The sequence below is a fragment of the Odocoileus virginianus genome, chromosome 28 (genome assembly GCF_023699985.2).
Source record: "Odocoileus virginianus isolate 20LAN1187 ecotype Illinois chromosome 28, Ovbor_1.2, whole genome shotgun sequence".
In the NCBI taxonomy this organism is placed as follows: Eukaryota; Metazoa; Chordata; class Mammalia; order Artiodactyla; family Cervidae; genus Odocoileus; species Odocoileus virginianus.
Genome location: NC_069701.1, coordinates 35,118,185 through 35,141,054, shown reverse-complemented (window position 1 = coordinate 35,141,054; position 22,870 = coordinate 35,118,185). Strand labels below are relative to the sequence as shown.

The following is a 22,870-nucleotide window of genomic DNA, read 5'->3' as shown; positions in this document are numbered from 1 at the left end:
AAATAGGAACTTCTTAGACAGCTTTGCTGCTCTGAAAACTTTGAAGTACACAAATATTGAATTTCTATGGATTTCTTTACTACATATTTGCTTGTTTTCTACTCTATTTACTTCAGCCTTTAGTTTTCTAAAGTGAAAAATTGTTTTTCAGCTTTAACTATAATCCAGGAAGATGTGCACCAATGCGTTCCTGAAGTTAGCATATAATCTTTGGTACAACATTATCATCAGTTCAGTTCAGTCACTCAGTCATGTCCAACTCTTTGCGACCCAATGGACTGTAGCACCCCAGGCCTCCCTGTCCATCACCAACTCCCGGAATTTACACACACTCATGTCCATTGAGTCAGTGATACCATCCAACCATCTCATCCTGTGTCATCCCCTTCTCCTCTCGCGTTCAATCTTTCCCAGCATCAGGGTCTTTTCTAATGAGTCAGTTCCTTGCATCAGATGGCCATAGTATTGGAGTTTCAGCTTCAGCATCAGTCCTTCCAATAAATGTTCAGGACTGATTTCCTTTAGGATGAACTGGCTGGATCTCCTTGCTGTCCAAAGGACTCTCAAGAGCCTACTCCAACACCACAGTTCAAATGCATCAATTCTTAGGCGCTCAGTTTTTTTTATAGTCCAACTCTCACATCCATACATGGCTACTGGAAAAACCATAGCTTTGACTAGACAGACCTTTGTTGGCAAAGTAATGTCTCTGCTTTTTAATATGCTGTCTAGGTTGGTCATAGCTTTTCCCTAAGGAGCAAGGGTCTTTTTGTTTCATGGCTGCAGTCACCATCTGTGGTGATTTTGGAGTGCAAGAAAATAAAGCCTGTCACTGTTTCCATGTTTCCCCATGTATTTGCCATGAAGTGATGGGACCGGATGCCGTGATCTTAGTTTTCTGAATGTTGAGCTTTAAGCCAACTTCTTCACTCTCCTCTTTCACTTTCATCAAGAGGCTCTTTAGTTCCTCTTCACTTTCTGCCATAAGGGTGGTGTCATCTGCATACCTGAGGTTATTGATATTTCTCCCAGCAATCTTGATTCCAGCTTGTGCTTCATCCAGTCCAGCATTTCTCATGATATGCATATAAGTTAAATAAGCAGGGTGACAGTACACAGCCTTGACATACTCCTTTGCCGATTTGGAACCAGTCTGTTGTTCCCTATTCGGTTCTAACTGTTGCTTCTTGACCTGAATACAGATTTCTCAGGAGGCAGGTCAGGTGGTCTGGTATTCCCATCACTTTCAGAATGTTTCACAGTTTATTGTGATCCACACAGTCAAAGGCTTTGGCATAGTCAATAAAGCAGAAATAGATGTTTTTCTGGAACTCTCTTGCTTTTTCGATGATCCAGCGTATGTTGGCAATTTGATCTCTGGTTCCTCTGCCTGTTCTAAATCCAGCTTGAACATCTGGAAGTCCTCTGATCACATACTGTTGAAGCTTGGCTTGGAGAATTTTGAGCATTACTTTGCTAGCGTGTGAGATGAGTGCAATTATGCGGTAGTTTCAGCATTCTTTGGCATTGACTTTCTTTGGGATTGGAATGAAGACTGACCTTTTCCAGTCCGGTGGCTACTGCTGAGTTTTCCAGATTTACTGGCATATTGAGTGCAGCACTTGCACAGCCTCATCTTTTAGAATTTGAAATAGTTCAGCTGGAATTCCATCACCTCCACAAGCTTTGTTCATAGTGATGCATCCTACGGCCCACTTGACTCATCATTCCAGGATGTCTGGCTGTAGGTGAGTGATCACACCATCATGGTTATCTGGGTCATGGTGATCTTTTTTTGTGTAGTTCTTTTGTTTGTCTTGCCACCCTCTTCTTCATATCTTCTGCTTCTGTTAGGTCCATACCATTTCTGTCCTTTATTGTGCCCATCTTTGCATGAAATGTTCCCTTGGTATCTCTTAATTTTCTTCAAGAAATCTCTAGTCTTTCCCATTCTGTTGTTATCCTCTATTTCTTTGCATTAATCACTGAGGAAGGCTTACTTACCTCTCCTTGCTATTCTTGGAACTCTGCGATCAGGTGGATATATCTCTCCTTTTATCATTTGCCTTTCACTTCTCTTCTTTTCTCAGCTATTTGTAAGGCCTCCTCAGACTACCATTTTGCCTTTATGCATTTCTTCTTGGAGATGGTCTTAATCATCGCCTCCTATACAATGTCATGAACCTCTGTCCATAGTTCTTCAGGCATTCTGTCTGTCAGGTCTAACCCCTTGAATTTATTGGTCACTTGCACTGTATCATCAAAAGTGATTTGATTTAGGTCATACCTGAATGGTCTAGTGGTTTTCCCCACTTTCTTCAATTTAAGTCTGAATTTGGCAATAAGGAGTTCATGATCTGAGCTACTGGCAGCTCCTGGTCTTATTTTTGCTGACTGTATAGAACTTATCCATCTTTGGCTACAAAGAATGTAATCAGTCTGATTTAGTTGTTAACCATCTGGTGATGTTCATGTGTAGAGTTGTCTCTTGTGTTGTTTGAAGAGGGTATTTGCTATGACCTGTGCATCCTCTTGGCAAAGTTCTTGTTAGCCTTTTTCCTGCATCATTTTCTACTCCAAGGCCAAATTTGCCTCTTACCCCAGGTATCTCTTGACTTCCTGTGTGTGTATTCCAGTCCCCTGTGATGAAAAGGATATCTGTTTTTGGTGTTAGTTGTAGAACATCTTGTAGGTCGTCATAGAACCATTCAGCTTCAGCTTTTTCAGCTTTAGTGGTTGGGGCATAGACTCGATTACTGTGATATTGAATGATTTGTTTTGGAAACAAACAGATCATTCTGTCATTTTTGAGACTGCACCCAAGTACTGCAGTTTGTACTCTCTTGTTGACTGTGAGGGCTGCTCCATTTCTTCTAAGGGATTCTTGCCCAGAGTAGTAGATATAATGGTCATCTGAGTTAAATTTGCCCATTCCAGTTCATTTTAGTTCACTGATCCTTAAAATGTCAATATTCACTCTTGCCATCTCCTGTTTGACCACTTCCAACTTACTTTGATTTATGAACCTAAATTATTCCAGGTTCCTAAGCAATATTGTTCTTTAAAAAAGAAAAAAAAAAAATACTGTTTTACAATTAGACCGGTTCTGTACAAAACAAGGGAAATGGGTAGAAGTAGCATATGTGTTGCCTTTTTTCTCTCTGCGAGACATGCCAGACTTAAGTCCTAAGGGTATAGATTTGGGTATAAAATCTATATAGATTGTCCTCCCCCTTGTCCTCCTACTTTGCCTCTGTACCCAGGGCTCCAACCTGAGCAAGCTGAAAGTCAGAGTACCCCCACAGGAAGGGTTGCCTTGGTCTCAGTAAAAACCTAAACTGAGATTCAAACTGCCCAAGTAGAGGTCCAAACAGCTGAGAGGGTAACAGGCAGGAAGGCCAGGGGCCTCCAAACGGAGGAAATAGGCTGCAAGTGTCAGACATTTTTGTCTCTCTTAAGCGGCAGGAGGAAACAAACTAGCGATATTTTTTCCTTCTCTATACAAATTTAAAAGGAGGTTTCTCTTAAAATGCTATGTTGCCATGACACCTGGTTTCACCTGAAGCTAACTATTCCCAAATCTTGAGTTAACCAATACATTTTTCTTATGGAAATGTTTGTCTTAAGCTATGCTAATGTACTGTGCATTTACCCCAGACTCTGTCTTTAAGTCGGTTCCACCTAATGGCTCAGAACCTACTTGACAAACCAGTATGTTATACTTAGATATTGTTCCCCTAATCTAGGTAAACGAAACTATTTGTATGCTAATCTGCCCTACTATAAGATTCAAGTCAATCGTTTTATGGCCCAGGATGAATCATCTGGTGCCAAGATTATCCAAAAATGCATCTTATGGATGAGGGGCCTGGTGCCATTCTGAGTTTTAAGACATTCTTTTCTTTTCATTAACAGACTGCTAGTGACTATATAGCATCCAGCTGAAGACTAGCAGGGGGGTACTCTTTCTGCCCCCTTCTGATACCTATGTCAGAAGCTTTCTCTATCTCCTTTATACTTTAATAAAACTTTATTACACAAAAGCTCTGAGTGATCCAGCCTTGTCTTTGGCCCTGGATTGAATTCGTCTCCTCTGGAGGCCAAGAATCCCGGCGTCTTATCATTTACAACAACTTTTCACAACCCATCTCAGTACAACCTCAGACTACTCTGGTTTCAAGAGAAACTCAGACAATCAAAGTAAAAGTAGCTCAGACAGCAAAAACTAAGGGTGAAATACAGAATGAGATGGAGGACAGGAGACAAAGAGGTAAAGAAAAGCAGGTTTCTCCAATCTATCCCTGGGATCATATACGCAGAGCAGCCAGAGAGGCTGAGAATAGCCACACAAGCTGTTGCCTCTTCATGAAGCACCCACCAGGAGAAATAATCAGTGTATGAGAGTTAATATGCCATTTTCTTATCAACAAATACAAAGAATCAAGGAGGATCTGGGAGACTACTTAGAGGACCCAGAAAAATATATTAGAGCTTTTAAAGGTGTTACTCTGCTTTATGACCTTCCTTGGAAAGATGTGATGTATATCCTGGGACAAACACTAACTCCCAACTCGAAAACTCAAGTTTTGGGGAAAGCGGTTACCTATAGAGATAAATGGCTTGGTAATGAATCAGTAGGGAAGAGGGGGGACCAGATAGCTGCACTCCACACTGAAAATTAAGAGGTCCCAACTATAGAACCAGATTGGGACTACAACACAGCTAAAGGAAGATGGGATCAGAGTCATTCTGTCAGATGTATTCTTGAAGGACTCAGGCAAGCGTGTGCTAAGACTTTAAACTATGCCAAATTGGAAGACATAGAACAGGAAGAGAAGGAAGCTCCTGGTAAATTCCTAGATAGACTGAGAGAAGCCCTTTGCAGATTCACTGAGATTGACTCCAACAGTGAAGAGGGAGAAGTGATCTTAAAGGATAGATTTCTCACTCAGTCTGTTCCAGATATCCACTGTAAGCTATTAAAACAGGCATATGGACCAAATCAGTCTTTTAGGTAATCTGTTACAACTGGCTCAGACAATCTATTACAGCAGGGAATATGAGGGAAAGAAAGAAAGGCAGAGAAAGACAAAGGAACAGGCGGAAGCCCTTGTAATGACTGTAAACACCATTCTTAAACAGCCTGAGAAAAATGCCCAGAGGGACCCAGGTGCAAAGGGATGGGCTTCCTATTACTGTGGAAAGGAGGGGCACCTCCAGTGGGATTGCCGTCAGGCATCTAAGCCGCCCCGGCTCCGTGTCCAGTCTGCAAGGGACCACACTAAAGGAGAGACTGCCCCCAGAGGCACAGGTTTCAGGGGTTGGACTCTCAAGACAATCAGGACTGAAGGTGCCCAGGGGTCCCCATACAAGCTCCCACCCTAATTACACCTGAGGAACCCCAGGTATTAATAATTGTGGGGGGGCAATCCCTCGATTTCCTTTTAGAAACTGCTTACTGAAGCTCCTGGCCCACTTTCTTCCCTATCCGCTTCCATAATGGAACTGTCTGGACTAGCAAAAAGGTATTATTTCAGTTGTCTTTAAGCTGCAACTGGGACTCTGTGTTATTTTTGACACAAGTTTCTGATCTTACCAGAGTCTCCCTCACCCCTTTGGGGGAGGGATATACTGAGCAAGGTCCATGCCTCTGTTTTCAAGAATATGGAGTTCTCCCTTTCTTTCCCATTAATTGAACAAAATGTAAATCCTAGAGGGAGGCTGATGGAAAATCTATGGGTCAAGCACAAAATGCTTTCCTGTAGCTGTCAAGCTCAAAGACCCGGATTTATTTCCACATAAAAAGCAGTATCCACTGAAACCTGAGGTTACGGAAGGGTTAAAACCCATCATTGAGAATTTAAAGGAGCAGGGGCTATTAATTCCCTGTAACAGTCCATGCAACACTCCTATTTTGGATATAAAGAAATCAAATGGTAAATGGAGACTAGTACAAGATTTATGAATAAATGAGAATAATAAATGAGAATAATAAATAAATGAGGCTGTAATTTCTTTACACCCCTGGTGCCTAATCCTCATACTCTATTGTCTGAAATTCCTGAATGAGCCAAATATTTCTCAGTAATTGATTTAAAAGATGCCTCCTATTCTGTGCCTTTGGCAGAGGAAAGTCAATTTTTATTTGCCTTTGAAGACCCTACACAGCCAGCTTCTCAGTTAATCTGGACAGTTTTGCCCCAGGGATTTCATGATCGCCCTCACCTATTTGGGCAAAGTTTGTCACAGGATCTACAAAACTTTAATAGCTCTGAGGCAGTGGTGCTACAATGTGTAGATGATATTCTGCTCTGTGCTGAGACAGAGGAAGCTTGCTCACAAGCCTCAGAAGATTTCTTAAACTTTCTAGCAGGCTGCACTTATAAGGCTTCAAGGGAAAAGGTTCAGCTTTGTCAACAATCTGTTAAATATCTGGGCCTAATCATATCAGAAGGGACTAGGGCCATAGGCCCTGAGAGAATTAAACTTATACTAAATCATCCCCTACCTATGACTCTAAGACCATTGAGAGGATTTTTAGGAATCACGCTAGGGCTGCATTTGCATTCCAAAACAAACTGGTTTGGTCTCCAGATTCTCAAAGGCTTTTAAGGCTCTTCAGACTGCTCTCCTGCAAACTCCTGCTTTGAGCTTACCCACAGGGTCAGAATTTATTTTGTCACTGAAAGAAAAGGTATGGCCTTGGGAGTTTTGACACAAGCCTGAGGGCCTCACCGGCAGTCTATAGGAGTGGAATCTTAAACTCTAAGGTTAATATTTGGATGATAGACAGTAGGCTTCTTAAGTACCAGTCATTGTTGTTAGAAGGATTAATAACTAAGCTTAAAGTTGGTGGAAATTTAAATCCTGACACTTTGCTTCCTAAGAAGGAAGATGAAACACCTGATCATGATTGTTCCCAATTTCTAACTTTAAACTATGCAGCTCGGGAAGATCTGATGGATTCCCCATTAGACAATCCTGACCTGGAAATATTTACAGATGGCAGTTCTTTTGTTTGGGATGGGAAGCATAAAGCAAGTTACACTATGGTGAAGGCTGAACAGGTTTTAGAAGCAAAATCTCTCCCCCAGGGAATGAGTGCTCAGCTAGGGACCAGAGCTCTAGAGTTAAGCAAAAGGCAGCAAGTAAATATCTACACTGATTCTAAGTATGCTTACTTGACTTAACAAGCTTACACTGCAGTGCAGAAAGAAAAACAGTTTAAAATGGCAACAGGAGAAGCTATTAAACATTTCAGAGAGATCAAGAGACTTTTAACTGCTATACACTGTCCTAAAGAAGTAGCTGCTGTGCATTACAAAAGATACAGCAGGGACATAGTAAAGTAGCTGAAGATAATCACCTGGTTGACTGTCAAGCCAGAAAAGCAACACTTTACAAAATGCATTCACTGCAGATGCCTTTCATCTGGAAGTTCCTGTGGAATAGGAAAAAAACACAATGTACTGAGGAAGAATTAGAAAGATACTAGAAAAGAGGAGCAAGGATTACTGATAAAGGATGATTACAGTTTGAGGATGGACAATTAATAATTCCTGAAAATGCTCAATGAAAAAGTTTTCCTAAAGCCTTGGAACTAGCTTATTATGTAACTGAGCTCTCAGCTTTTCAACAGGCATTAATGGAACTCCAGGAGGTGACTCCTGACCCAGCCATTGAGTCAAGCAAGTGTCTATTTGAGCCAGGAACCAAGGTCCTGATAAAAACATAAGAATCTGGGGGCCAATCCCTCGAGCCCCTCTGGGAAGGCCCTTACCAGGTTATTCTTTCTTCTCCCACAGCTGTCAAAGTGCCAGGAATTGATTCTGGGTGCACCACACTCAAGTGAAGAGGTGGTACCCTGACCAGAACTAAGTGACGTCATTATATGTCTTTACTTTCTATGCTCTGACTTTGTGCTTTTCAGATGGGCTTGATAATCTATGTGAGCCTGCTTCTGCTGACTCTCAAAAATCCTGAGTCTGCCCTTTGACCCTCAAGACAATGCCTTCCTGTCCTGGGCTCACTCCTACACTGCATCCCACAATCAGTCTAACTGCTGGGTCTGCAGAGTGCTCCCCTCTTCATCAGTAGAGGGCTTCCTGTGGTGGACATCTTCACTTCAAGGAAAGGACTTTCTCCAAGTCTGTGACTACCTTCGACAACAACAATCATACTGATGCCTCTTCTCCCTGCATCTGTAACTGTATAGTTAGATTTGTTTCTAGTTCCATGAAGGCTTTTAACTTCCAAATGGTTGTTCAAACTCCTGCGACTACAGCTGCTTTCCCCAACTACTACCTGGGGCCCCTGGATCAAGAGTCCCTCAATATGAGGGTTAGGAAAATATGTTGCCCCACCAATTTAGGGACAACACCCCTTATCAGCTTGGAAGCAGTTACAGAATGAGAACAATGCCCCTTTCCCTTGGCAACATAATTCTACTAAAATAAAAGGGGGAAATGAGAAGGTAACAGGCAGGAAAACCAGGGATCTCCAAACAGAGGAATAGGCTGCTAGTGTCAGACATTTTTTCTCTCTCTCTTAAGTGGCAGGAGGAAACAAACTACAAGTGTTAAGATTTTTTCTCCTTCTCTATACAAATTTCAAAAGAGGTTTCTCTTAAAATTCTGTGTTGCCATGACACCTGGCTCCACCTGAACTTAACTTTTCTCAAACCTTCAGCTAACCAATGCATTTTTCTTATGGAAATGTTTGTCTTAAGCTATGTTAATGAACTATGTATTTACCCTAGACTCTGTCTTCAAGTCGGTTCTGCCTAAGACACAGAGCTGACCTGACAAACCACGCAAATATTCTCTTAAGTTATGTTCATGAAACTGTATTTGCTTGGAAACCTGTCTTTCTTCAAGATTTATGTCAGTCATTTTGTGGCCCGGGAAAACTCCCCTTGTGCCAATGTTATCTCAGAATGCATGATGTGGGTGAGGGGCCTGGTGCCATTCTCTGAGTCTTGAGACATTTCCTTTCTCTAATTAGCAGGCTGCTAGGAGCTATATAAGTGAAAGTGAAAGTTGATCAGTCGTGTCCGACTCTTTCTGACCCCATGGGCTGTATAGAATTCTCTAGGCCAGAATACCGGAGTGGGTAGCCTTTCCCTTCTCCAGGAGATCTTCCCAACCCAGGGATCGAACCCTGGTCTCCTGCATTGCAGGTGGATTCTTTACCAGCTGAGCCACAGGGGAAGCCCAGTAGCTATAAAACATTCAGCTAAAGACTGGGCGGGGGGGGGGGGGGGCATTCTTTCTGCCTCCTTCTGATGTCTATGTCAGAAGCTTTTTCTATCTCTTTTATACTTTAATGAAACTTTATTACATAAAAGCTCTGAGCGATCAAGCCTCATCCCTGGCCCCAGATTGAATTCTTCTCCTCCACAGGCCAAGAATCCCGGCATCTTTCACAGTTCTAAAGGAGGAAACAGACAGAACAGGCTCTATCTTGAAAGCAGGACTCCATCTTGGACTGTGGACTTTGAGCTATATGCCCAGTATCTATGGAAACAACATACAAACTGGAAAACCAGACCCCCGGAAGGAAGAGCCCCAGGGCTCCTACCTAGACTTTCCATCACCTAAAAGAATACCCTAATTATCTGTGTAACTAAATAGAATCTCTGATCTGTGAACAGGATATTAAACTTCTTAACTGGACTACCTGAACTACTTGAACCATCAGGATAAAGAACTCCAGATTTTTCATTTTTAAAGAAACTAAATGTATGAGAAATTTACAGAATGGAGAATGAAAAGGTACTTTTTTAGCTTCAGGATTCATCCTTGCAGTTTTAAATGCAACATTATCCTGATTTTACTGCATATTTTTTCAGTATCCAACATCTTACTAATGCCACATTCTTTTCTGGTTAACCCCTACAAAAACCTAGAAGGAAGGATAATTTAATTTTTGAAGAGGGGAAAAGTTACCCAGAATTAATCTTTCTAGTTTTTAGTGATTTGGTGGAAGTTTCAAAGAGATAAGTAGAGAGAAAAGATATTTTTAAGAATAATAAAATTTGTTAGTTGCTTTATGATATTTCTGAGAATTCTTAAACTATAAGAATTCAGAAGGGGCATTTGACATGATTTGACATTGGATCTCTTGTTAAGATAATTTTCTACCAAATCACCAATTTCTTTGAACTATAGGGGCCACCTGTCACTGGGGATATCTTGACTGATTTCTAAATACTGCTAGGGTTAAAATATGAAATATGCAAATTTCCTTTAAAAATTTAGATGTAAACAAATAAGAGAACTGCTGTTGCTTCTGATGGTCAGAGGCAAAGGACAGCAGCCCTGAGAAAAATCCCATTCTTGGATCAGAACTCCTCAAGTGTACCATCTTGGTGCACTTACCTGCCATCCCAAGCATTTTCTTTAAAATAGATACAGATGGCAAGAATGTGTGAAGTCGCCAGTGGCCAAAAGTAGAAGAAACACAATCTCCTTTAGTCTCAGGTATGTGGAGAAGTCAATGGCAACCCACTCCAGTACTCTTGCCTGGAAAATCCCATGGATGGAGGAGCCTGGTAGGCTGCAGTCCATGGGGTCACTAAGAGTCGGACGTGACTGAGCGACTTCACTTTCGCTTTCACTTTCATATAGAATCATACATTCTATTATGCTTATTCGGGTATGACCACAGGCTTATTGATAATTGTCCACTGTTAACTACCTAGGCTTAAGGCATATTAATGACAGGTTGACTTTGATTGTATCTTTCTTTTCCCTTTGTCCAGACTAGTTTCATGGAATTTGGGGAGGTGGATTTGGGCACGTACACTTAGGGTATATAAGGTTTTCACAAAAACTGGTTGGAGTGACTGGCTAAGAGGAGACTCTGCCTTGGGCCCGCTGGTGTAACAAACTGCACTCCACTATCTGCATTGTCCTTCTGAGTGAGTTTCTTTTCTGGAACATGTGGCTACTACAGTTCAGCAACAACCTTTCACTACTTCTGTGCCACCAGTTCTTCCAACAGTCACGATAATCCGGCCCCCAACTGAGTCTGAATTCTCTGTCCATGGCTACTACAACAATCCTGAAGACCACCCAGGGGACACTCTAAGAAGACAGATCTACAGTGGTTAGGAGTTTGAAGATAGGCCTAGATTCAATCTCGACTCTGCCTTTTATTACCTGTGTGCCTTTGGCTAAGTCACTTGTGCAAATCTCAGAAGAACCTCAGTCTCTGGTTTGAGGATAAGAAAGTGGTGGCAGGGATAAGAAAGGCTGTTATGTAATTAGAGATCATCAGTATTCAGTTCAGTTGCTCAGTCATGAACAACTCCTTGTGACCCCATAGACTGCAGCATGACAGGCCTCCCTGTCCATCACTAACTCCCACAGTTTACTCAAACTCATGTCCATTGAGTCCATGATGTCATCCAACCAGCTCATCCCCTGTCATCCCCTTCTCCTCCTGGCTTCAAACTTTCCCCGCATCAGGGTCTTTTCAAATGAGTCAGCTCTTCACATCAGGTGGCCAAAGTATTGGAGTTTCAGCTTCAACATCAGTCCTTCCAATGAACATCCAGGACTGATCTCCTTTAGGATGGACTGGTTGGATCTCCCTGCAGTCCAAGGGACTCTCAAGAGTCTTCTCGAACACCGCAGTTCAAAAGCATCAATTCTGAGGCACTCAGCTTTCTTTATATTCCAACTCTCATATCCATACATGACAACTGGAAAAACCATAGCTTTGACTACACAGACCTTTGTCGGCAAAGTAATGTCTTTGCTTTTTAATATGCTGTCTATGAAAGGTTGTTGCTAAACAATAAGACACCATAATTCTGGGCCTCTGGAGGAGATGAATTCAATCCGGGGCCAGAGACAAGGCTGGATCGCTCAGAACTTTTGTGTAATCAAGTTTTATTAAAGTATAAAGGAGATAGAGAAAGCTTCTGACATAGGCATCATAAGAGGGCAGAAAGAGTACCCCCCTGCTAGTCTTCAGCTGGATGTTATATAGTCACTAGCAGTCTGTTAATGAAAGAAAGGAATGTCTTAAAATGCAGAATGGCACCAGGCCCCTCATCCATAAGATGCATTTTTGGATAATCTTGGCACCAGAAGATTCATCCTGGGCCATAAAACAATTGACTTGAATCTTGTAGAAGGGCAGATTACCATACAAATTGTTTCATTTATATAGATTAGGGGAACAATATCTGAGTATATCATACTGGTTTGTCAAGTAGGTTCTGAGCCATTAGGCGGAACTGACTTGAAGACAGAGTCTGGGATAAATGCGTAGCACATTAGCATAGCTTAACACAAACATTTCCATAAGAAAAATGTATTGGTTAACTCAAGGTTTGAGAATACTTAGCTTCAGATGAAACCGGGTGTCATTATGGCAACACAGTATTTTAAGAGAAACCTCCTTTTAAATTTGTATAAAGAAGGAAAAAAATATCGCTAGTTTGTTTCCTCCTGCGCTTAAGAGAGACAAAAATGTCTGACACTTGCAGCCTATTTCCTCCGTTTGGAGGCCTCTGGCCTTCCTGCCTGTTACCCTCTTATCTAGGTTGGTGATAACTTTTCTTCTAAGGAGCAAGGGTCTTTTAATTTCATGGCTGCAGTCACCATCTGCAGTGATTTTGGAGCCCAAAAAAATAAAGTCTGACACTGTTTCCCCATCTATTTGCCATGAAGTGATGGGACCAAATGCCATGATCTTAGTTTTCTGAGTGTTGAGCTTTAAGCCAACTTTTTCACTCTCCTCTTTCACTTTCATCAAGAGGCTCTTTAGTTCTTCTTCTTCACTTTCTGCCATAAGTGTGGTGTCATCTGCATATCTGAGGTTATTCATATTCTCCCAGCAATCTTGATTCCAGCTTGTGCTTCTTCCAGCCCAGCGTTTCTCATGATGTACTCTGCATATAAGTTAAATAAGCAGGGTGACAATATACAGCCTTGATGTACTCCTTTTCCTATTTGGAACCAGTCTGTTGTTGCATGTCCAGTTCTAACTGTTGCTTCTTGACCTGCACACAGGTTTCTCAAGAGGCAGGTCAGCTGGTCTAGTATTCCCATTTCTTTAAGAATTTTCCACAGTTTGTTGTGATCCACACAGTCAAAGGCTTTGGCATAGTCAATACAGCAGAAATAGATGTTTTTCTGGAACTCTCTTGCTTTTTCAATGATACAATGGATGTTGGCAATTTGACCTCTGGTTCTTCTGTCTTTTTACAATCCAGCTTTAACATCTGGGTGTTCACAGTTCACATACTGTTGAAGCCTGGCTTAGAGAATTTTGAGCATTACTAGCATGTGAGATGAGTGCCCAGTAGTTTGGGGATTCTTTGGCATTGCCTTTCTTTGGGATTAGGATGAAAACTGACCTTTTCCAGTCCCGTGGCCACTGCTGAGTTTTAAACTTGCTGGCATATTGAGTGTAGCACTTTCACAGCTCGCTGGAGCGGCAGATGCGTGACGCTGGAGCTGCAGCTGTGAGGAGATACCCCACATCCAAGGGCAAAGGAGAAGCCCCAGGAAGACAGTACAAGAGGTGAATTTGCATTTAGAATCAAACCCCATACCCGCCAGAGATGCTCAGAGAGCTGAGATACCTTGTGTGCACCAGGACCCAGAGACCCCACAAAGACTGAGACAGAACTGTGTTTGGGTGTCTCCTCAGGAGGTATGGGTCAGCAGTGGCCTGCTGCAGGGGCAGAGGCTCTGGGTGCAGCAGACCTGGGTATGACACAAGCCCTCTTGGAGGAGGTCGCCATTAACTCACCATAGAACTGCCAGAACTTACACAGGACTGGGGAAACAGACTCTGGGAGGGCAAAGACAGAAACTTGTGCACACCAGGACCCAGGAGAAAGGAGCAGTGACCCCACAAGAGACTGATCCAGACTTGCCCATGAGTGTCCAGGAGTCTCTGGCAGAGGCGTGGGTCAGTGGAGGCGTGGGTCAGGGGTGACCTGCTGCAGGGATGGGAGGACTGAGTGTAGCAGTGCATGCATGGGAACTTTTGAAGGAGGTCGTCATTATCTTCATCACCTCCATCATAGCTTGGCCTCAGGTCAAATAACAGGGAGGGAACACAGCCCTACCCTTGAACAGAACATTGAATTAAAGATTTACTGAGCATGGCCTCAACCATCAGAGCAAGACCCAGTTTGCCCCTCAGTCAGTCTCTCCCATCAGGAAGTTTCCATGAGCCTCGTATCCTTCTCCATCAGAAGGCAGAGAGAATGAAGACCACAATCACAGAAAACTAACCAATCTGATCACGTGGACCACAGCCTTGTCTAACTCAATGAAACTATGGGCCACGCCATGTAGGTCAAACCAAGATGGACAGGTCATGGTGGAGAGTTCTGACAAAATGTGGTCCACTGGAGAGAGAAATGGCAAACCACTTCAGTATTCTTGCTTTGAGAACCCCATGAACAGTATGAAAAGGCAAAAAGATATGACACTGCAAGATGAACTCTCCAGGTTTGTAGGTGCCCAACATGCTACTGGAGATCAGTGGGGAAATAACTCCAGAAAGAATGAAGAGATGGCGCCAAAGCAGAAACAACACCCAGTTCTGGATGTGACTGATGATGGGAGTAAAGTCTGATGTGCTAAAGAACAGTACTGCATAGGAACCTGGAATGTCCATGAATCAAGGCAAATTGGAGGTGGTCAAACAGGAGATGGCGAGAGTGAACACTGACATTTTAGGAATCAGCGAACTAAAATGGACTGGAATGGTGAATTTAACTCAGATGACCATTATATCTAGTAGGGTGGGCAAAAATCCCTTAGAAGAAATGGAGTAGCCATCATAGTCAACAAAAGAGTCTGAAATGTAGTACTTGGATGCAATCTCAAAAACAACAGAAAGATCGCTGTTCATTTCCAAGGCAAACCATTCAAAATCACAGTAATCCAAGTCTATGCCCCTACCAGTAATGCTGAAGAAGCTGAAGTTGAATGGTTCTATGCAGACCTACAAGACCTTCTAGAACTAACACCCAGAAAAGATGTCCCTTTCATTATGGGGACTGGAATGCAAAAGTAGGAAGTCAAGAAATACCTGGAGTAACAGGCAAATTTGGCTTGGAGTACAGAATGAAGCAGGGCAAAGGCTAACAGAGTTTTGCCAAGAGAAGGCATTCAAACACACTCTTCCAACAACACAAGAGAAGACTCTACACATGGATATCACCAGATGGTCAATACCGAAATCAGACTGATTATATTCTTTGCAGCCAAAAATGGAGAAGCTCTATAGAGTCAGCAAAAACATGACTGGGAGCTGACTGTGGCTCAGATCATGAACTCCTTATTGCCAAATTCAGACTTAAATTGAAGAAAGTACGGAAAACCATTAGATCATCCAGGTATGACCTAAATCAAATCCTTTATGATTATACATTGGAAGTGAGAAATAGACTTAAGGGACTAGATCAAATAGACAGAGTGCCTGATAGACTATGGACGGAGGTTCCTGATATTGTACAGGAGACAGGGATCAAGACCATCCCCAAGAAAAAGAAATGTAAAAAAGCAAAATGGCTATCTGAGGAGGCCTTACAAACAGCTGTGAAAAGAAGAGAAGCGAAAAGTAAAGGAGAAAAGGAAAGATATACCCATTTGAATGCAGAGTTCCAAAGAACAGCAAGGAGAGATAAGAAAGCCTTCCTCAGTGATCAGTGCAAAGGAATAGAGGAAAACAATAGAATGGGAAAGACTAGTGATCTCTTTAAGAAAATTAGAGATACCAAGGGAACATTTCATGCAAAGATGGGCTCAATAAAGGACAGAAATGGTATGGACCTAACAGAAGCAGAAGATAATAAGAAGAGGTGGCAAGAATACACAGAGGAACTGTACAAAAAAGATCTTCATGACCCAGATAATCACAATGGTGTGATCACTCACCTAGAGCCAGACATCCTGGAATGTGAAGTCAAGTGGGCCTTAGGAAGCATCACCACAAACAAAGCTAGCAGAGGTGATGGAATTCCAGTTGAGCTGTTTCAAACCCTAAAAGATGATGCTGGGAAAGTGCTGCACTCAATATGCCAGCAAATTTGGAAAACTCAGCAGTAGCCACAGGACTGGAAAAGGTCAGTTTTCATTCCAATCCCTAAGAAAGGCAATCCCAAAGAATGCTCAAACTACTACACAATTGCCTTCATCTCACATGCTAGGAAAGTAATGCTTAAAACTCTCCAAGCCAGGCTTCAGCAATATGTGAACCATGAACTTCCAGATGTTCAAGCTGGTTTTAGAAAAGGCAGAGGAACTAGAGATCAAATTGCCAACATCCATTGTATCATTGAAAAAGCAAGAGAGTTCCAGAAAAACATCTATTTCTGCTGTATTGACTATGCCAAAGCCTTTGACTGTGTGGATCACAACAAACTGTGGAAAATTCTTAAAGAAATGGGAATACTAGACCAGCTGACCTGCCTCTTGAGAAACCTGTGTGCAGGTCAAGAAGCAACAGTTAGAACTGGACATGCAACAACAGACTGGTTCCAAATAGGAAAAGGAGTACATCAAGGCTGTATATTGTCACCCTGCTTATTTAACTTATATGCAGAGTACATCATGAGAAACGCTGGGCTGGAAGAAGCACAAGCTGGAATCAAGATTGCTGGGAGAATATGAATAACCTCAGATATGCAGATGACACCACACTTATGGCAGAAAGTGAAGAAGAAGAACTAAAGAGTCTCTTGATGAAAGTGAAAGAGGAGAATGAAAAAGTTGGCTTAAAGCTCAACACTCAGAAAACTAAGATCATGGCATTTGGTCCCATCACTTCATGGCAAATAGATGGGGAAACAGTGTCAGACTTTATTTTTTTGGGCTCCAAAATCACTGCAGATGGTGACTGCAGCCATGAAATTAAAAGACGCTTACTCCTTGGAATGAAAGTTATGACCAACCTAGATAGTACATTAAAAAGCAGAGACATTACTTTGCCAACAAATTTCTGTGTAGTCAAAGCTATGGTTTTTCCAGTTGTCATGTATGGATGCGAGAGTTGGAATATAAAGAAAGCTGAGTGCTGAAGAATTGATGCTTTTGATCTGTGGTGTTGGAGAAGACTTTTGAGAGTCCCTTGGACTGCAAGGAGATCCAACCAGTCCATCCTAAAAGAGATCAGTCCTGAGTGTTCATTGGAAGGACTGATGTTGAAACTGAAACTCCAATACCTTGGCCACCTGATGTGAAGAGCTGACTCATTTGAAAAGACCCTGATGCGGGGAAAGATTGAAGCCAGGAGGAGAAGGGGACAGAGGATGAGATGGTTGGACGGCATCACCGACTCAATGGACATGGTTTGAGTAAACTCCGGGAGTTGGTGATGTACAGGGAGGCCTGGCGTGCTGAGGTCGCAAAGAGTCCGACACAACTGAGTGACTGAACTGATCTGAACAATAGATATTGTATGACTTGGAAGAATATCTGGAAGAAGTGATCTCTCAAACTGAGGCCAGTGTGGCCTGCATGTCTCTAGTACTATAATGGAAGGTAGAAAGAGGAACTGTGCCTAATTCTACCTAGATCTGATTCGAGTGCTTGGCTACAAACAAAGTGGAGATGCTAGGTAAGGCAGGTCAAAGAGTGAATAATGTTTGAAGGGCACTGTGCAGTTACCACTGTCAATGGCCAGCTTCCCTGGTGGCTCAGTGGTAAAGAATCTGCCTGCCAAAGCAGGAAATGTGTGTTCGATTCCTGAGTCAGGAAGACACCTTGGAGAAGGAAATGACAATCCATTTCAGTATTCTTGCCTGGAAAATCTCAAGGACTGAGCTATAGGCGGGCTATAGTTTATGGGGTTGTAAAGAGTCAGACTCGACTCAGTAACTAAAAAACCTTGTCAACATACTGTCCCTGTCTGAGGACAGGCAGGTATCACTGACTCCCAATTCACAGTCCTTTCCTGTGGTTTTCTAGGAATTTTGGAATATTTCTTAAGTAGCCACGCTCTTTTTCACGCCCAGTGACATCCTAGGGCCGTGAGCCCACTCTCTCCTCTCCTATCAGCAACTGCCCTCTACGCTCCAGACACAGATAAGGACACGCATCTCCTCACTAGAGTTCAGGCTAGGGACACTACATGCACACAGCTGCTAGTTCTCTGACACCACCACTGCTTAGCCAGGAGCCTGGAACTATCAGACTGCGTGGAGTACGGCAGTAGGCAGTAGGGCAGAGTTTTTGAGGGAGGAAGAGACCTTCAAGAGACAACTGCAGATTAGAGAGGTGCAGCCATCGCCCACGGTTACGGCTGAGCTGAGTCAAAGACCCGGACCTCCTGGGTACCACACCAGTTTGTTGGTCCTCCTTGCCCGGACACTCACCAGCCAGGATGACGCGCTGCCCGCTAAGACACAACGCTCTGCGCTGTGGCAGGCCTCGCGCCCCGCCCCGAGGGCGTCGCGCTCCACTGCTCACAGGTCCCGGCCCTCCCACAGCCTCAGGTGGATGGAGAAGCTCAGCCAATCTCAAGGGCTCCGAGGCAAAGAAGGCGGGACGAAAAGGAAAAGTTTAGGACAGGAGCGCTAACCAATAGGGCGCCTAGCTGCCTGAGCGACGGCCACCAGCACCCACTTGGAGACGCTGCCCTGAGTCGGGGGAATGTTAGTAGAGAGTGAACCAATCGGAGACGAGGGAAGACAAATTTGAGCCAATTAAAACTAAGAAGGCGGGAAGGGGCGGAGCTTTCCCGGTGGCTGCTCGTTGGTGGGTGAGGGTCAGCTTTCTCTGCTAGTTCCCACCCTCGGACTTCTTAGCCCCTGGAATTCGAGAGAGGCTCAGGGAGTTCCCGGAGTAGGGCGAAGAGGTATCGCCCGAGAAGGCCTGGGGTCGAGACTCCAGTTGGAGGAGGTGCTGGAAGCTACCGGGTGGGCATCGAGGAAGCGGAGGCTGCCCAAGGGGCGGGACTTCCGGGGAGGGGCTTTGTGGACGGGGCGGGGCCTGCTGCTAAGGTTAGGCCGAGGGGCGGGGCTAAAAGTAGACCACTGGGTGTGACCTGGGAGAAAGAAGGGTAGTAATTTAAGGGAGCATCTTGGGGTCGGGATGCTGCTGCCAGAGGCTTTGGGGTGGCAAGTAATAGCTCAGAGCTGACGTTAAGGTTTATAGGGAGGTTACCTGCCCTAACTCACTTTCCTCTCTTCCCAGGGAACCACTGGAGAGGATCTTCCTAGGGTCCCTTTCCCTTTGTGGAGTGCTATGGAGTTCCCAGAACACAGCCAGCAGCTGCTGCAGAGCCTCCGAGAGCAGCGGTCCCAGGGTTTCCTTTGTGACTGCACCGTGATGGTGGGTAGTACCCAGTTCTTGGCCCATCGGGCTGTGCTGGCCTCCTGCAGCCCGTTTTTCCAGCTTTTCTACAAAGAGCGGGAACTGGACAAGAGGGATCTGGTGTGTATCCACAACGAGATTGTCACAGCCCCGGCCTTTGGACTGCTTCTGGACTTTATGTATGCTGGCCAGCTAGTCCTCAGGGGGGATACCCCTGTGGAGGATGTGCTGGCGGCCGCCAGCTACTTGCACATGAATGATATTGTCAAGGTGTGTAAGCGGCGGCTGCAAGCCCGGGCCCTGGCAGAGGCGGACAGTACCAAGAAGGAAGAAGAAACCAACTCACAACCCCCTAATTTGGAGTTTTTGTCCAGCACTCCCCGTGGTTCCCAGCCTTCGCTGGCATCAGCAGAGACATCAGGGCACTGGGGCAAAGGAGAATGGAAAGGCTCTGCAGCTCCCTCACCCGTCTGTCCTCCAGATGAGCCACCGATGCCAGCTGGGGCTGACACTACACAGCCTGGCGTGGAGGTTGAGTCATCGCATCAGCGGGCACCTCCTCTACCGGTGGCTGATGTCTCTCTTGCCAGCCCCAGCAGCTCCACAGAGACCAGCCCTGCAAACTACTTCTCTGCGGGCCTCGCAACTGTTTCAGTGGAGCCACTGGCTCCCCTTGCTGTGGGTTCTGAGAGCCTGAGGGCGGCAGAACCAAGGGCAACTGGAGGACCGTTGCAAGGCTTCTATCCCCCACCTTCAGCCGCAGTCCCAGTTCCACCTGAGGCTCCAGCCCCCGCGGAAGCTGAGCTGGTACAGGTGAAAGTAGAAGCAATTGTGATTTCTGATGAGGAGCCTGACGTGTCAGAGGAACAGCCTCGAGGACCTGAGGGACTTTTCCCTCCTGGAGTAGCCGTGTATGGTGGACAGCCCCCCCAACCAGAGGCCTTTGAGGAGCCACGGGCAGCAGGACTGGAGGAGGTGGGGCCCAGTGACCACTTCCTGCCGCCAGATCCTCACCTCCCCTACCATTTGCTGCCAGGTCCAGGGCAGTATCACCGAGGGCTGGTGACCTCGCCCCTGCCTGCACCATCCGCCATGCATGAGCCGCTCTACCTGCCTTCTGAGTATGAAGCAGCCCCAGGAAGCTTTGGGGGTTTTACTGAGGATGTTCCGACTTGCAAGACATGTGGGAAGACCTTCTCATGCTCTTACACACTGCGTCGTCACGCCACAGTGCACACGCGGGAGCGACCCTACGAGTGCCGCTACTGCCTGCGCAGCTACACACAGTCAGGGGACCTGTACCGCCACATCCGCAAGGCTCACAATGAGGACCTGGCCAAACGCAGCAAACCGGATCCCGAGGCTGGCCCCGTCCTGGGAGCGCAGCCCCTCCCTGGCTCCCCGACCGCAGACAGACAGAACAGCAGTGCTGGAGGGCCACCCAAAGATTTTGTACTTGGCTCCAAAAACTAACACCCGGGAGAGCGTGCGCCGATGCCAGGCCTGCTCTTGCCGCCACCAGGGGGCAGCACGGAAGGTGGAAGCGCCTCATCTCCTCAGCTGGGGACGGAATGAAGGTTCTGCCCTTTTCTTTTCCCAGCCAGAGAGGACTTTATGGGTATTGCATCTCAGCCTACTCCTCGCCGCACTGGGAATTTTCCTGAGATGTAATCACTTCTCACTCTACATTTTGGACCATAAAGCTGGCAGTGAAAGTATTTTTCTAAACCTGTTGGCTGGTTTCTTCCACAAACATGCATGCCTCTTGATTTTTTCATAGCTTTCCTCCAGACTTTTTAGGAATCTGACACCTGCATTTGGGGTAGGGGTCAGGTTGCTTAGGAGGAAAAAAGTGAGATAAGGAAAGGGTAATGTAGACTTTACTTAGGAAAAGTATACAAATTAGGTTATTTTACACGATTATGGTTTATTGTTGTATTTGAGCTCCTGTGTCCTGGGCTGTATTGGGGACTTCATATACTCATTTAATCGTCAACAACTTTATGAGGTATTATCCCTGTCCCCACTTTTTTTCCCACAAAGGAAACTTGAGACTGAACAATCTACGTTAACTTGTTCAAGGTCACAGAGCTAATTAAGGCGCAGGCCAGAATTTGAACCCTGGCTTATGACTTCATGCTGGTTTGAAACTTTGTTGAAGATGGTTAACTTTGAACTAGAAGTTGTTTCTTTTTTGAGTGTTCGGTTTTGTTGCCTTACCCCTTTCTGTCTGCTTTCCATGTAGAAACTTAGTTGACTGTTTCAACGACAGATACCGTATTGATGACTTGAAATTTTTGCCTGCTTCTTATATGTGGATTGAGGTCTCTGAAGACAAACTGGAAGGCAGGAAACACTACCGTGGTGGTAGGTGTGTGTGGGGAGGTTGAGGGCCTGTGAAATGGAAATGATGGGTACTTGGGAAAACTAAAGCAAGAAACACTGGAAGAGAACCTCAGAGTTCATCTAGTCCAACTTTCTCACTTAAAAGGTGTGATGATAGCCTAGACAGGTCAAATCACTCATCTATGATCACACAGGTGGTTACTGGCAATAGAGATAGCAAAGAAATGGAAAATTGGGGTGTTGATGTGGCATGGGGGATAAAGCATTCTAGAAATGCAAGAGAAGGGTCTGCCCCTGCCTGTGGTAGAATGGTGTTTGTACGATGGGCCAGAGGGCTCCCCACAAACCCTTTCTCTTTGACCCATAAGGAACTGAGTGCAAAAAAAGCAGGAAGGAATATTTAGAAGATGAAAATATGAGTGAATTTCCTGAATTTCTTCTCTTTTTGGATTTGTTACATTCAGCACTGTGAACTCTTACTAGTAAGCTACTGTTTTTGAGTCATAGGGAAGGAGACAGAGCTGAGCAAATATTTGGTCAAAGAAAGTTCCTTACCTGGTACATTATGGGGAGCAAAAGTTGATGCTTAACATTTTCAAGGTTGGGAGTGAATTCCATGCCTTTCGTTTTCCTTGTGTTGGAATAACCTTTTTATCTTTCAAATGCCTAATTTTATTTATGCAAATACATTACTGCCTTAACTCCTTGGTGAAACAAGGCAAGATGTACATAAACCCAGTAAGAGCTATTTTAGCTGAGTGGAGCACCTTTTCCAAAGTCTTTCCTAGAGTAACTATCACATCAAACTGCCTATAAAAATCAGTTGCCTTTAAAAGAGTGAACTTTATGATTGTGAATTATCTGTCAATTAAAAAAAAAAACAACATGGGGCTGGGGATGGGCGGGGGGAGGAGAAATCGGTTGCCTCAGAATGGTTCCTAAAAGCAAGGCATAATATGTGTATATGTATATATCATGTATATAATTTCTCTGGACATCTGGGGGACACAGGAACCATTGTTACTGTCTTGGCCATGTGCAATACAAACTAAAGAGGATCTTTACTTGGTGACATTCTCCTGAAGAGCATCTACTTTTAGTTCCCAGCATGGAATGCTTTCTTCATTGGAAGTGGCAGCTAGGAATTTGTAAGACATTTAAAGCAGCAGCCAACACACTTACAGCCACAGTTGCCTCTCTTTATCCATCTGCTGGACACCAGGAACAGTTTA

At 44.4% G+C, this 22,870-nt stretch overlaps 1 protein-coding gene across 4 annotated transcripts; it reads left to right on the top strand.

Moving 5' to 3' along the window:
* The first annotated feature begins 18,420 nt into the window (after positions 1 to 18,420).
* On the top strand, positions 18,421 to 21,020 carry ZBTB3 (zinc finger and BTB domain containing 3). Of its 4 annotated transcripts, none has more exons than XM_020899563.2 (2): positions 18,421 to 18,734; positions 19,173 to 21,020. In XM_020899563.2, the coding sequence occupies exon 2, from the start codon at positions 19,224 to 19,226 to the stop codon at positions 20,763 to 20,765; it is 1,542 nt and encodes a 513-aa protein (XP_020755222.2). In that variant the 5' UTR covers positions 18,421 to 18,734; positions 19,173 to 19,223; the 3' UTR covers positions 20,766 to 21,020. The 4 variants fall into 4 exon arrangements, with proteins under 4 accessions (XP_020755222.2, XP_020755219.2, XP_020755220.2 ...); XM_020899560.2 differs by lacking the exon at positions 18,421 to 18,734 and adding an exon at positions 18,744 to 18,878; XM_020899561.2 differs by lacking the exon at positions 18,421 to 18,734 and adding an exon at positions 18,744 to 18,895.
* The last annotated feature ends 1,850 nt before the right edge of the window (positions 21,021 to 22,870 follow it).